General features: G+C 60.5%; 2 protein-coding genes across 2 annotated transcripts in view; both read left to right on the plus strand.

Annotated features, from left to right (window-relative positions):
* COL7A1 (collagen type VII alpha 1 chain) overlaps positions 1–7600 on the plus strand; it is a 30799-nt gene extending 23199 nt beyond the window's left edge. Inside the window, exons 92-117 of the mRNA XM_017820505.1 lie at positions 77–202; positions 329–400; positions 631–666; positions 902–961; positions 1127–1171; positions 1245–1280; positions 1406–1441; positions 1536–1592; positions 1824–1895; positions 2155–2226; positions 2305–2340; positions 2423–2503; positions 2593–2646; positions 2865–2918; positions 2995–3057; positions 3150–3212; positions 3501–3617; positions 3970–4047; positions 4127–4180; positions 4390–4438; positions 4516–4563; positions 4995–5084; positions 5443–5505; positions 5585–5704; positions 6369–6548; positions 6691–7600. Coding sequence (XP_017675994.1) covers positions 77–202; positions 329–400; positions 631–666; positions 902–961; positions 1127–1171; positions 1245–1280; positions 1406–1441; positions 1536–1592; positions 1824–1895; positions 2155–2226; positions 2305–2340; positions 2423–2503; positions 2593–2646; positions 2865–2918; positions 2995–3057; positions 3150–3212; positions 3501–3617; positions 3970–4047; positions 4127–4180; positions 4390–4438; positions 4516–4563; positions 4995–5084; positions 5443–5505; positions 5585–5704; positions 6369–6548; positions 6691–6740 — 1812 coding nt within the window. The 3' untranslated portion in view covers positions 6741–7600. The remainder of the gene's footprint in view (positions 1–76; positions 203–328; positions 401–630; positions 667–901; positions 962–1126; positions 1172–1244; positions 1281–1405; positions 1442–1535; positions 1593–1823; positions 1896–2154; positions 2227–2304; positions 2341–2422; positions 2504–2592; positions 2647–2864; positions 2919–2994; positions 3058–3149; positions 3213–3500; positions 3618–3969; positions 4048–4126; positions 4181–4389; positions 4439–4515; positions 4564–4994; positions 5085–5442; positions 5506–5584; positions 5705–6368; positions 6549–6690) is intronic.
* A 267-nt stretch (positions 7601–7867) lies between these two features.
* On the plus strand, positions 7868–10333 carry UCN3 (urocortin 3). The gene is made up of 2 exons (XM_017820506.1): positions 7868–7900; positions 9872–10333. The coding sequence occupies exons 1-2, from the start codon at positions 7868–7870 to the stop codon at positions 10331–10333; spliced, it is 495 nt and encodes a 164-aa protein (XP_017675995.1).
* The last annotated feature ends 793 nt before the right edge of the window (positions 10334–11126 follow it).

The raw sequence follows: 11126 nt of genomic DNA on the forward strand, positions 1-11126 counted from the left end.
GCTTGGCTGGCCAAGGGAAAAGCACAGTCCTAAGGGGCTGCTTTCATGGGCCCCATCTCTTTCTTCCCTGATTCAGGGGGACACTGGCTTGCCAGGATTACCAGGACCCCCAGGCTTAGCAGGCATTGCTGGGACGCCAGGACAGCCAGGCCTGAGAGGGGACAATGGGCAGCCTGGCCCTCCGGGTCCCCCAGGAGAGAGGGTAAAGACTGCAACCACAACCTGGTCCTGGTGACACTGGACCCTTGGGCAGTGTCAGCAAGGCCCCTGCAAGACCCACTGCCTCCTAGCCACAGTCCCTGCCCACTCACTGTTTTTTCCCTGCCAGGGTTTGATCGGCTTTCCAGGCAGAGATGGCACTGCTGGACCACCAGGACCTGTGGGGCCCCCAGGGCCCGCTGTGAGTATGGTGCCACAGCAGTCCTGGGGCTGTAGGCTCTGCCCTGGCTCCTCTGCTGGCTCAGACAGGGGAACAGGGACCCACCCTGCACTTCCCTGGCCCTTGAGCCTGGGGGTTGCCAGGGTCTCTGGTACTGGGTGAGAACCACTGTGGGAGTCTGAGGAATGCTTCGCAGTGCGTCTGGCAGTGTCTTCCTCCTGTGGCTTGCTCACCCTTCTCCTTTCTTTTAGGGCATACAAGGGGCCCCTGGCCTGAAGGGTGACAAGGTAGGATGGGGACAACCCTATAGCATGAGGAGTGTGATGCTGCTCCTCTTGTGGGGTGTCCCTGCAGCCACCTCCCCCCTGAGAGTGCTGAGCCCACTCTGAATGGTGGCACATGGGAGCCTGAAGAAGTGCCAGGCACTCGGGGAGATGCTGGGGACTGTGGAGTGTTCCCTGGCATGGGGGGTACATGACAGGGCTGGGAGGACAGGTATGAGCTGTTGCCTTCCCCCGGCAGGGCGCTCCAGGGGCTGGGCTGCCAGGAGCCAGAGGCGAGCGTGGAGACCCAGGGCCACGGGTAGGTACTGCCAGAGCCCCCCGTGTGCCCACAGACAGGGACAAGAAATCCCACATTGTCAGCCCTGAGGAGACTCTGAGCCAGACCTGCACCTGTTCCTGGGGTGAGATGATGCTGGAGTGCCCCCATTCCAAGCCCCCTTCTCACATCCTTTCCTTCCCACAGGGTGAAGATGGGCGTCCAGGGCCAGAAGGGGATCGTGGGCCAGTGGTAAGTACCTCCCTTCCCCAGCTGCACCCCAGTCCAGGCCCCTCCCTAACCAACCCTCTCTTCTCTCCCACAGGGCTTGCCTGGGAACCGGGGGGAGCGTGGGGACAAGGTAAGGGAATCTGTGGGCTGGGGAACTGGAGGGGGCAAATGATGCACCTCCAGGGATTGGGGCCTCCAGGGAGGTGCTGCCTATTCCCCACTGTGCATGCTTGCAGCATCTCACCTTCCTCACAGGGGGACCTTGGGGCCCCAGGACCAAAAGGAGACAAGGTGAGTCCCTGGAGCAGGGGGGGCAGTGGAAGAGCAGACAGCAGCCCTGACCCTGCTGCTCATCCCCACCTCTCTCTCTCCTTTGGGTGTACAGGGCGATACTGTGGTGGTGGAGGGGCCGCCTGGAGCACGGGGCAGCAAAGGGGAGCCGGTAAGAGCTGTCCCTAACCTCCCTCTTCCCATCCACACTATCCCTCTGGGAGGTGCTGAGGGAACTTCTTCCTGCTGAGGGACCCTCCCTTGCAGAGCACATTTTCTCTTTTCCTTCAGCTTGGCTATGGACTCCCTTGTCCCTGCCCACAGGGAATCTGTCCCCCCACCCTCATGTGTGTCTGAGCTTGTCCCCATTCCCTGACCCCTCCCTGTGTTTCCCCCTTTGCAGGGAGACCGAGGCCTGAAGGGCACAGAAGGGGACAAGGGGGACAAGGGGGAGCAAGGCATGCCTGGAGAGAAGGTACAGGGCTGGGGAGACTTGTGCAGGACTGGGGGTGGCTGGGTTGGGGACCATGGAGAGCTGTTGACAGGATGTTGAACAGAAAGAGCAGGGCATGACGGCATCCCTGTGCCCCATGGGCTGATGCTTCTGGGCACCCTGACATGGTGCAAGGGGAGCTGCTGGATTCAGCCTCAGGGGTGACCACAGCTGTACTGTGGCCACACAGTGGCTGGAGCTTTTCCTTCTGTCCTGTGTTGATCTGGGGGTTTTCTTGCAGGGGATGAGGGGTGAGCAAGGCGAGAAGGGCTCCACGGGCTTTCCTGGGGCACGCGGCCCTGGTGGGCAGAAGGTAAGGAGCTGAGCATACCCCACTGCTGGTGGCACCATCCCCTTTGCCTGCCCTGACCGATGCCTTTGCCTTCCCCAGGGAGAGGTTGGAGCCTTGGGAGAGCCTGGTGAGCCGGTGAGGAGCTGCATCTTGGTGCTGCTGCCACCCTGCTGTGGGACAGGAGCGGACCCCTGTCATGGTATGTGCTCTCCCACAGGGTCAGCCTGGCCGTGATGGGATCCCTGGAGCTCGGGGAGAGAAGGGGGACATGGGACCCGTGGGCATGCGTGGCCTCAAGGTGGGTTGTCCTCTCTGGCTGCTGGTGTACTCCTGGCCAGGACCAGTGCCAGCGTGGCGTAGCTCTGACTCCCCTCCTCATCCTCACAGGGTGAACGGGGCATGAAAGGTGCCTGTGGCCTCAGTGGGGAGAAGGGTGAGAAGGTGAGTGGGTGCCTGCAGGGTGCTGCAGGAGCCTGGATGTTACCTGGAGGCTGTGGCCCTTTGGATCCCCTCCACCAGCCAGTGGGAGCAGGGAGATGGCTGAGGCTGGACCTTGACCTTGCAACAGGGTCATGAGGTCCCCTCCTCAGCCTGTGGCTCTGGGGTGAGCATTGAGGGGTGCAGGACTGACTGCTCTGCCTCTCTCCTGCCTGCTGTAGGGGGATCCGGGGATCCCGGGGCGCTCAGGGCTGTCAGGGAGGAAAGGTGAGCCGGTAAGTACCTCACTGACACCAGGGTGGGACAGGAGCACATGGCCGATGGCTGCCGGATATCTGCTCTGTCCCCCAGGGAGAGCTGGGTCTGTCGGGACCACCGGGCATCCCCGGGAAGGAAGGGCTCATGGGACCCAAGGTAGGTCAGAGCAGTGCTGGGAAAAGCTGTGCTGGCACTTCAGCCTCCCCCCCTCTGCCTGTCCCCTGCTGCCTGTCCCTTCCTCTTTGCAGGGTGACCGGGGATTTGACGGGCAGCAGGGTGCTAAAGGAGATCAGGGGGAGAAAGGAGACCGGGTGAGTGAGCTGGAAAGAGATGGGATGCATTGCACTTCATTGCTTGTACCAGGATATGGCCTTGGTCAGAAGCACATCAGAGCCTGATGCTTCCAGAAGAGTCATTTGGCACTGCTCTAAATTATATCACTGAACTATGAGTGACAAAAACTCTCCCCGCTCTTTACAAGAAGGCACCAGTGCCGGTGCTTCAGGGATGCCCAGCTGTGGGGTCAGAGGATGCCCATGGTGCCTACTCTGGGGTCAGGGTCTCTGACACCCCTGGTCTCACCCTTTGCTCTCCTGCAGGGCGCCCCTGGCATTATTGGTGGCCCCGGTCCCCGGGGTAATGATGGTGCTCCTGGCCCCCCTGGCCCCCCAGGGAACATTGGCCCACGAGGTCCTGAGGGCATGCAGGGCCAGAAGGTGAGTCCTTACCATGGGTGGCTGGTCCCTCTCTGGGGGCTGTTAGGAAGGGAGGGCCCAGTCCCCTGAGTGGATGAGGGATTGGTGGCATCTGAAGTTATGTCTCGGCTCTGTCCTGCCCTGTCAGATCACTGGCTTTGGGGTCCTCCCTTGTGTCCCCCTACCCAGTGGATAGGAGCCTGAGGGGTTTGCGACCCTGCTTGTCCTTGATGTGAGCTGGACCCATCCCCATCCCAGCCTGCACAGGCACCTCCGGGGTGCAGGGGTGGGGAAAGCAGCACATCCATAGTGCTGAGGAGAGAAGAGAGACTCTAGCACTACCAGCCAGATCCTGAGCATGTGTCCTTTGCAGGGGGAGAGAGGCCCCCCTGGACAGTCAGTGCCGGGTGCACGTGGTGTTCCTGGCATCCCCGGTGAGAGAGGAGAGCAGGTGGGTGAGCGGGTCCCTGGCCCTGCCCGGTGGAGCCCCAGCCAGGGCCAGTGTCCCACCTTCTTTCCACTGTCCCTAGGGCAGTCCTGGCACCCGTGGGCTCCGTGGGGAGAAGGGGGAGCCGGGCTTGACGGTAAGGAACCAGGAGGGAGCCAGCATAGACTCATGGCACTTGGGTCACTGGGGTGGGAAGGGGTGCTGGATTGATCCCACTGCCACTGATGGAGGGGCTGCCCCCACTTCCGGGCTCTGCTGGGGCCTGGGGAAAGGGTTTTTCCTCCTCTTTAATTGCACCATCCCCTATTGCAATGTGGGACCTTTGCCCCTCCATGTGCCTGGCAGGAGGACGAGATCCGTGCCTTTGTCAGGCAGGAGATGAGCCAGCACTGTGGTGAGCACCCCCTCTGCTGCCCTGGGGCTGGAGGTCTGGCCCTGCTGCCCCTGACCCCCGTCCTGTCTCTCCCACAGCCTGCGGCGGCCACTTCCCACGACACCTGGATTCACGTGAGCACTCAGGTTGTGGCTTTTCTGTTCTACCTCCCTGCCCTGCACGTGTGGCACCAAAGGGTCCTGGCACCCAGGTGTGCCGCCAGTTTTGGGGAGCTGGATGTGGCTTGGGCCCTCCATGACCCCCTCAGTCAGGGTCAGCATCCATGTGGGAGCGTGCACAGGGAGAAGGGATGGTGTGTGGCAGGAGTGATGGTTCAGCAGGGATCCCCAAGGACAGCTGGCTTGGGATGGTACCAGTGGGGTCTGGGCGCTGCCAGGGTCTGCCCATTTGTGAATGGACCACGAGGACTGCACCCCATCCATGCTTGGGTGTCAGAGCTGGGGCAGGGATCTCTCAGGGGTCAGGAGTGCTGGAGGGGAGGGTGGGCTGGAGGAGTGGGATTGGAGGGATGGAAGCAAGGGGTGGGCTGGGATGAGGTGGGTCCTTTCTCTCCAAGGAGGCTGGGGGGCTCAGACCAGGAGCAGCTTCCGCTCTGCCCAGGGAGGAGGAAGAATCGTTCGCCAGGAGAGGGAGCATGGCCAAACAGGTGATGGAGAGCCCAGAGGACCTACAAGATCTGGCCCCATGGGCATGTGTGCCTGCCTGTGCCCTCCCCTGTCCCCATCCTGCTGGGCTCCAAGTGGGTGCTGTCTCCCCGGACCTCTCCTGCCTGTCCGTCCTCCAGAAGCCCCTGGCAGCCCTGGTCTGTGGTGCACAGAGAGGACAGGGTGTTCCCAGGTCCCCAACCCCTGTCCATGTATCCTGTCAGGCTGCAGAAGTGTTGTGGTAGTGCTGGACTGCCCTGCACCTGACAGGCATGGGTTTCCCCTGGGAAGGAAGGGGAAAGTGCCCCAGACTCCCTCACCTCTTCCCTGATGCCTGTGCCGTGTTCTTCCCCTTCACAGAGTCTGCTGGCAGCACTCACACAGTCCCTGTGCTCAAGTTGTCACACACTGAAGAGGAGGAGGGTCTGTCATCTCCCTGTCCTCCTTTTTCCCTGCTCCACATGTGTGGCAAGAGCTGCTCATGCCTGGTGCTGTCTCCCAGGGCAGGACAGGGAGATCAATCTCGACACCGATGACCTCGAGTACGACAGCATGTATGGGGAGGAGGAGGACTACGATGAGGCCCCAGAGATGGACAGCTCGGAGCAACCTGCGATGGATGGTGAGCTTCCCTGACACTGAGGATGACCTGGGGTGACCCCGGGGCTGCCCCAGGCCTTTGCCTGGCAGTGGGTCCCTGTGCCTTCTGGCTGTGGGGATTTAGGATTTGCAGCCCTCTTGCTGGTATCTCGGTACGTTGTGCCGTCCCCATCGGAGCACAGTGCTGTACATGCCATGCAGACTTCACACTCTGTTCCCCTTGCTGAAGCCATCACCAGCAGTGATGGGTGGTTTGCTGTGCTTGTGGGATCTGCTGCCCCTGGCAGGTTTCCTGTGCTCCTGGTCATGAGCTGCAGGAGGGGATCTCAAAGGCCCCAGGAGATCAGGGAAGCCCCAGCGTCAGCAGCATGCAGAGGGTCCCCCCACAACCCTTCCAAGGTGTGCTGTGGCCATGCCACCTCCCTCCCAGCTCTTATCTCCAGCCTTTGCTGGCTGCCCCTGGAAGAGGGCTTGCCCAGAGCGGCATCTCCTGCCCTCACTTCCAGCACTTGGGCAGAGCACAGAGATGCCCCCTCCAGCCAAACCTTGCCCATGCTCAGCTGGGAGCCATCCCCTGCCTTCCCCTTCTGGAGTTTCCCCTCCTCTGCCAAGTGTGCCTGGCTGCCTGCACGGCCAGTGTGCTGCCAGCTCCTGCCTGCCCTCACCATCACTGTTTACCCCCGCAGCTGAGCCCTGCAGCCTGCCGCTGGATGAGGGGCACTGCCAGCACTACACCCTGCGCTGGTACTACAACCAAAGAGTCACTGAGTGCCGGCCCTTTGTCTACAGCGGCTGCCAGGGCAACCTCAACCGCTTCGACAGCAAGGAGGAGTGTGAGCTGCACTGCAGGCAGCGCCCAGGGGCAGGTAGGCAGGGCTTGGCACAGCCACCGGCACCGGCAGGCCTGGCAGCATCCCCACCCGGTGCCGTGGGCTCAGCAGTGCAGAGCTGGGGGCACAATGCTGGTCCCCCACCTCGGCTCTGACACCACCTTGCCTCTCTCCACAGGTGCCCGTGATGTTGCCGGTGGCAAGACGGGAGGGCAGCCAAAGGTGTAGGTGTGGGCAGTGTCCCGGCAGGCAGGGCTGCCTGGAGGTGGGGCCCGGCTGCCACCCCAGCTGGGGCTGGGCTGCCCGTGGTGGTGGGGACCACGTACCCACCAGCCCCTGGCAGGAACCTGGTGCTATTTCTAACGTGTCTTTATGCTGCTCATGGGTTTTTCATTTCACACCACTTTTATTGTCATTAAGGTGAAATTTATATCAAATGGGAAACCACCTCCCACCAAGGCTCTGAACCCCAAAGAGGTTTCCTGGGCTGTTCCAGTTTGATTTTTAAATTATTTGCTGCCAACAGGATGGTTCTTATCCCTGTCCCCCCTCTCTGGCAGCCCAGAAGGACTTGGCAGGGTTGGGCTCCCCTCCCCTCTCTGCTGGGAGAGCTGCCTGCATCCCTGGGCCAGACAGTACCCCCCTGCATATCATCCCCCACCCTGCAACCAGCTCCATCTGAATAAATTTCACCTTAACGTCAGCTGGGGCCCAGTTCCCCTTTTGTGGCTGCGATGGTTTGGCAATGACCTGTGGGGAGACTGGAGGCTTTCTCCATGTGCTGCCCCCCAGCTCACATGACTGCCAGCAGCACATCAGTCTGTAGTTGGGGGGGTACTCACCTGCATCCCTGGCCCGTCAGGGAAACCCTGAGGATGGTGCTATGTTAGAAGAGGTTCCTGCTTGCCCACGCTTACTCTCAAAGGCTTTGTGAAAGCGATGTCGGCTCCCGGGGTCACAGCCCCTGCCTCCCCCCAACCCCAGGGCTGACAGGAATGTGCCCCTCACTGCCCCAGGGCCTGAGGGGCTGCTGGGGGGCTTTGTGGCCCCCCCACATACCGCTGCTCTCTGTGTATATCTGTATACAGCGAATGTATATGTGTACCAATGTGAGTGGGATGTGATATTAAAGCTGTGCTCACAGGGAGGTGTCATGCTTCTTGGCACATTGCTGGAGATGCCTGTGGAGTTTGGGGATGGCTCTTGAGTCAGGCATGCCCCCTGCCCACCCCAGCTGGGTTGCCCTTTCTTGCTGCCCATTGCTGGCAGCGCTGGCTGGGGTTCCTCACCCCCCTGAGGGAACCCAGTGTCCCATCCCTGTGCCCAGCACATGCCCAGCTGACGCAAGCCAGGCCATGACCCCTGTCCAGGCCCTGACGTGTCAGCACGTGAGTCTGTGGTGCTGCATGATGTGCTGTGTGAATCAGTGCTAATTTTGGCTGCTGGGTGTGAGTTCCTGGCTGTCCCCAGGAGGAGGAACAGAGCTAGCATTATTTCCACTCCGGGCCACTGCATAGGACCGGTCACCCTGTGGCCATGAGGGTGGGTAGACCCCCAGTGGTCTGAACCCAGAGCACCCTGCCCTGGCCAGCCCTCTGGGCTGAGCACTCAACAGCTCATCTCATGCAGGTTCCTGTCTGGCCTGAGAGACCTGGGATGCTCCCACAGTCCCTAAGCAGGGGGCTTTGGGGCAAAGCCCTTCCATGTGGGACTCACCCCACAGCAATGCCTACAGGCTGTTACCTACCACGGGCAGCTGGTAGAGGGGCTGGGCCAGACTGCACTGGTACAGGTAGGCTGCAAACTGGTGGCATCACAGTTAGACTCGGTGAAGGTGGGCTGCAAAACAGTTGGAACAGCAGGGAGGTGACATTTCCAGCTGGCCAGGGCCAGGAAGTCTATCAGGGCACAGCATCAGACCAGTACCAGGAGATATCCAGGAGCCTCCTGAGGCACAATGCCCAGAGGGCTGGCACTCACAGCCAGTGCCATGGCCATTGGCCAGCACCAGTATGCATGTTTTCTCCCTTCCTTAAGGCTGACAGGAGCAGGAAGTCTGACAGGCCTAATTAGATGGAGAAAAAACATCTCACAAATCAGACATGAAACAATTATGACTGAGATGCCCCAGGTTCCTGGAACCCCCTCTAAATGCAGCTCACGGAGCTGCAAGGGGGCACACGCCCACCCACATCCCGGGATGATTTCATCTACTATTAGGCAAAATGTATTAATAACATTCCTCCCTCCTCCCCCCTCCCCATGTCACCGTCACCCCATCTGCGGGTCAGAGGTGGAGCTGGGACAGGATAAGAGCAAGGGCTTGGCAGGGAGCAGGGCGAATACCCAGCTCGTGGTCCCCGCACTGTAGGAGCATTGCCTGAGCATCGGGGAGACGAGGACCTGCTGGAAATGGTGAGGCTGCGCCCTCAGTGGTGCTTTTCAGGGGCTTTTAGCTGGGAAACGGGTTACAAGGGTTTGGATGTTTTTCATTGCCCACTTCCAGGTGAGTTAAACCACCTCTGGCTACCTGCTCAGGGACTTTCCAAAGGGTTTCACCCAGGAGATAAGTTGCAGCAGGTTGGATGCCTTTCACTTTTCTCCTTCCAGCTGGACAAACCTGACTGGGTGACTGATTTGGGGGAGAGGCACCAATACAGCAGGATTTGTGTGGCAGTGCCCCTGCACTTGCTCTGACCCCCACCTCCCATCACAGCACCCTAGAACCCCCAGGGCCCTCCTTGGGACCAGAGTGAGGGATGGGGTAGAGGCTCAGCACAACTCATGCCCTTGTCACCCCACTGCCACCAATCTGCTGTGTGTTTTGGGCCAGGTGGCTCATATCTCTCCTAGGGAGCTTGGCTTTTGCCCCAGAGAGCCCAGGAACCCTGTGGGAAGGCGTGGGAGGAAGAAAGCCCCACAGCCTGCCCAGCCCCAAAATCCCCGGCACGTCACCTTTCCCTGGCCAAAGGGCAGTAATGGGTTGGGGAGCAGCCATACTCCCAGGGCAGCCTCCTGAGAAGGAATGTCCCCTACCCTGGGTGACAAAGGGCTGGAGAGTGAAATGGAGCTAACAGCCAGTGTCTGGCCAGGGGCTGTGGGAAAGGACAGGGGCACCCCACTGATTTGATTCCGACATCCCCTTCATCCTCCTCAAAACTTCCTGCCCTGTTTTAAAAGGTTAAAATCAGGGTGGAAAAACTAGGGGTTCCCAAAAGGGAGGTGAACCACCCCCAGCTGGCATGGGGAGTAGGGAGGGTCTACATGTGGCACCCTGGTGGGGATGTGTCCTCCTGGGGGGGCTGTGGGGCCATGGCAGTGTGATGGGGGGGTGATGCTCAACCACGCGCTCCCCGCAGGCACTCCCAGCCGTGCTGCGAGGCAGGATGCTGCTCATCTTCCTGGTGGTCCTCGGGGCACCAGCAACAGCCCGACAGGAACTGAAACTCAAGCGGTTCCCACCAGCCCCCCGAGCTGGGGATGGAGGTAACCTGACCAGCCAGGAAACCACCAGCACTAACAAGATGCTGCCAGCTCTCCCCAAAATGAGGAGGGGCGACTTTGGCTCTGGGGAAGGGTCTCATCCAGACAAAGCCAACCCGCTGCTGCCAGAGGGGTCAGCAAGGAAAGCACTGCCCTGGCCGACGAGCCCAGCCACGAAGAGACCTGCTCCCAGGAAAAAGGGGAGGAAGGTGTCCCTGTCACTTGATGTCCACACACACTTACTGGAGATCCTGCTCGACCTGGCCAGAGAAAAGGAGCAGCAGGACAAGGCGGCCGCCAATGCCGAGCTGATGGCCCAGCTCGGGCGCAGGAGATGAACTCCCCTGGCTGGGACATGCCTGCTCAGGCAGGACCAGAGAGGGCAGCGGGGCTGCCAGGGGCACAGACGGAGGGAAGTGTGGAGTGGCACTGGTGTGCCTGCAGGGGGCTGCGGACACATCTCATCCCCCTAGTCCCGGTGCTCATGGCACAAGCAGCAGCCACGGTAGGATTTGGTCTAACAACCATCACCTCAGCACCACTGGAGAAGACACAGCCGGGTTTGCCTTTGCCCAGGCCAATGCTGGAGCGCAGCCAAGTCCCAGCCTCAGGAACCACGGGGATTTCTGTGCCTGGCTTTGCTCCCTGCTCATCCACCACTGGGATGTCTCCAAAGGGGCTGCATCCAGCCAGGCATCTTTTCCTGTGTGCTGCTTCTCCCTGTGTGACTGCAGCACACAAAACCCTCCACAAAGCTTGGCTGAGCCTTGGAGCTGGAGTTGGTGAGCGTGCACAATAAAATGCAGCATCAAATGCAACTTTTTTTGGTTTATACTGGTTCTGCACCCCTTTACACCCCCATTTCATGTTCCCTTTCCCCAAAGCTGCAGCAAGGGCATGTTTTGGGCTGGATCCAGCACAGGAACTCATTAAACTCCAAATGAGGGGTGTCAGCAGCACCAGCAGTGGGGCCAGCCCCTGGCCCAGGGAGCTCACAGCAGCTCTGTACTAGCAGGGACATTGTGTTGTGCCACCAGAGCTGCTGTCTTCGGCACAGATGGGAGATAAGAGCAGCACGGAGCAGAGTGTAGCCGCCCCGTGCAAAGTACAGGGTGGTGCAGGCAAGGCAGA

This window comes from Lepidothrix coronata, unplaced genomic scaffold (assembly GCF_001604755.1).
Source record: "Lepidothrix coronata isolate B3197 unplaced genomic scaffold, Lepidothrix_coronata-1.0 Scaffold84, whole genome shotgun sequence".
Lineage (NCBI taxonomy): Eukaryota > Metazoa > Chordata > Aves > Passeriformes > Pipridae > Lepidothrix > Lepidothrix coronata.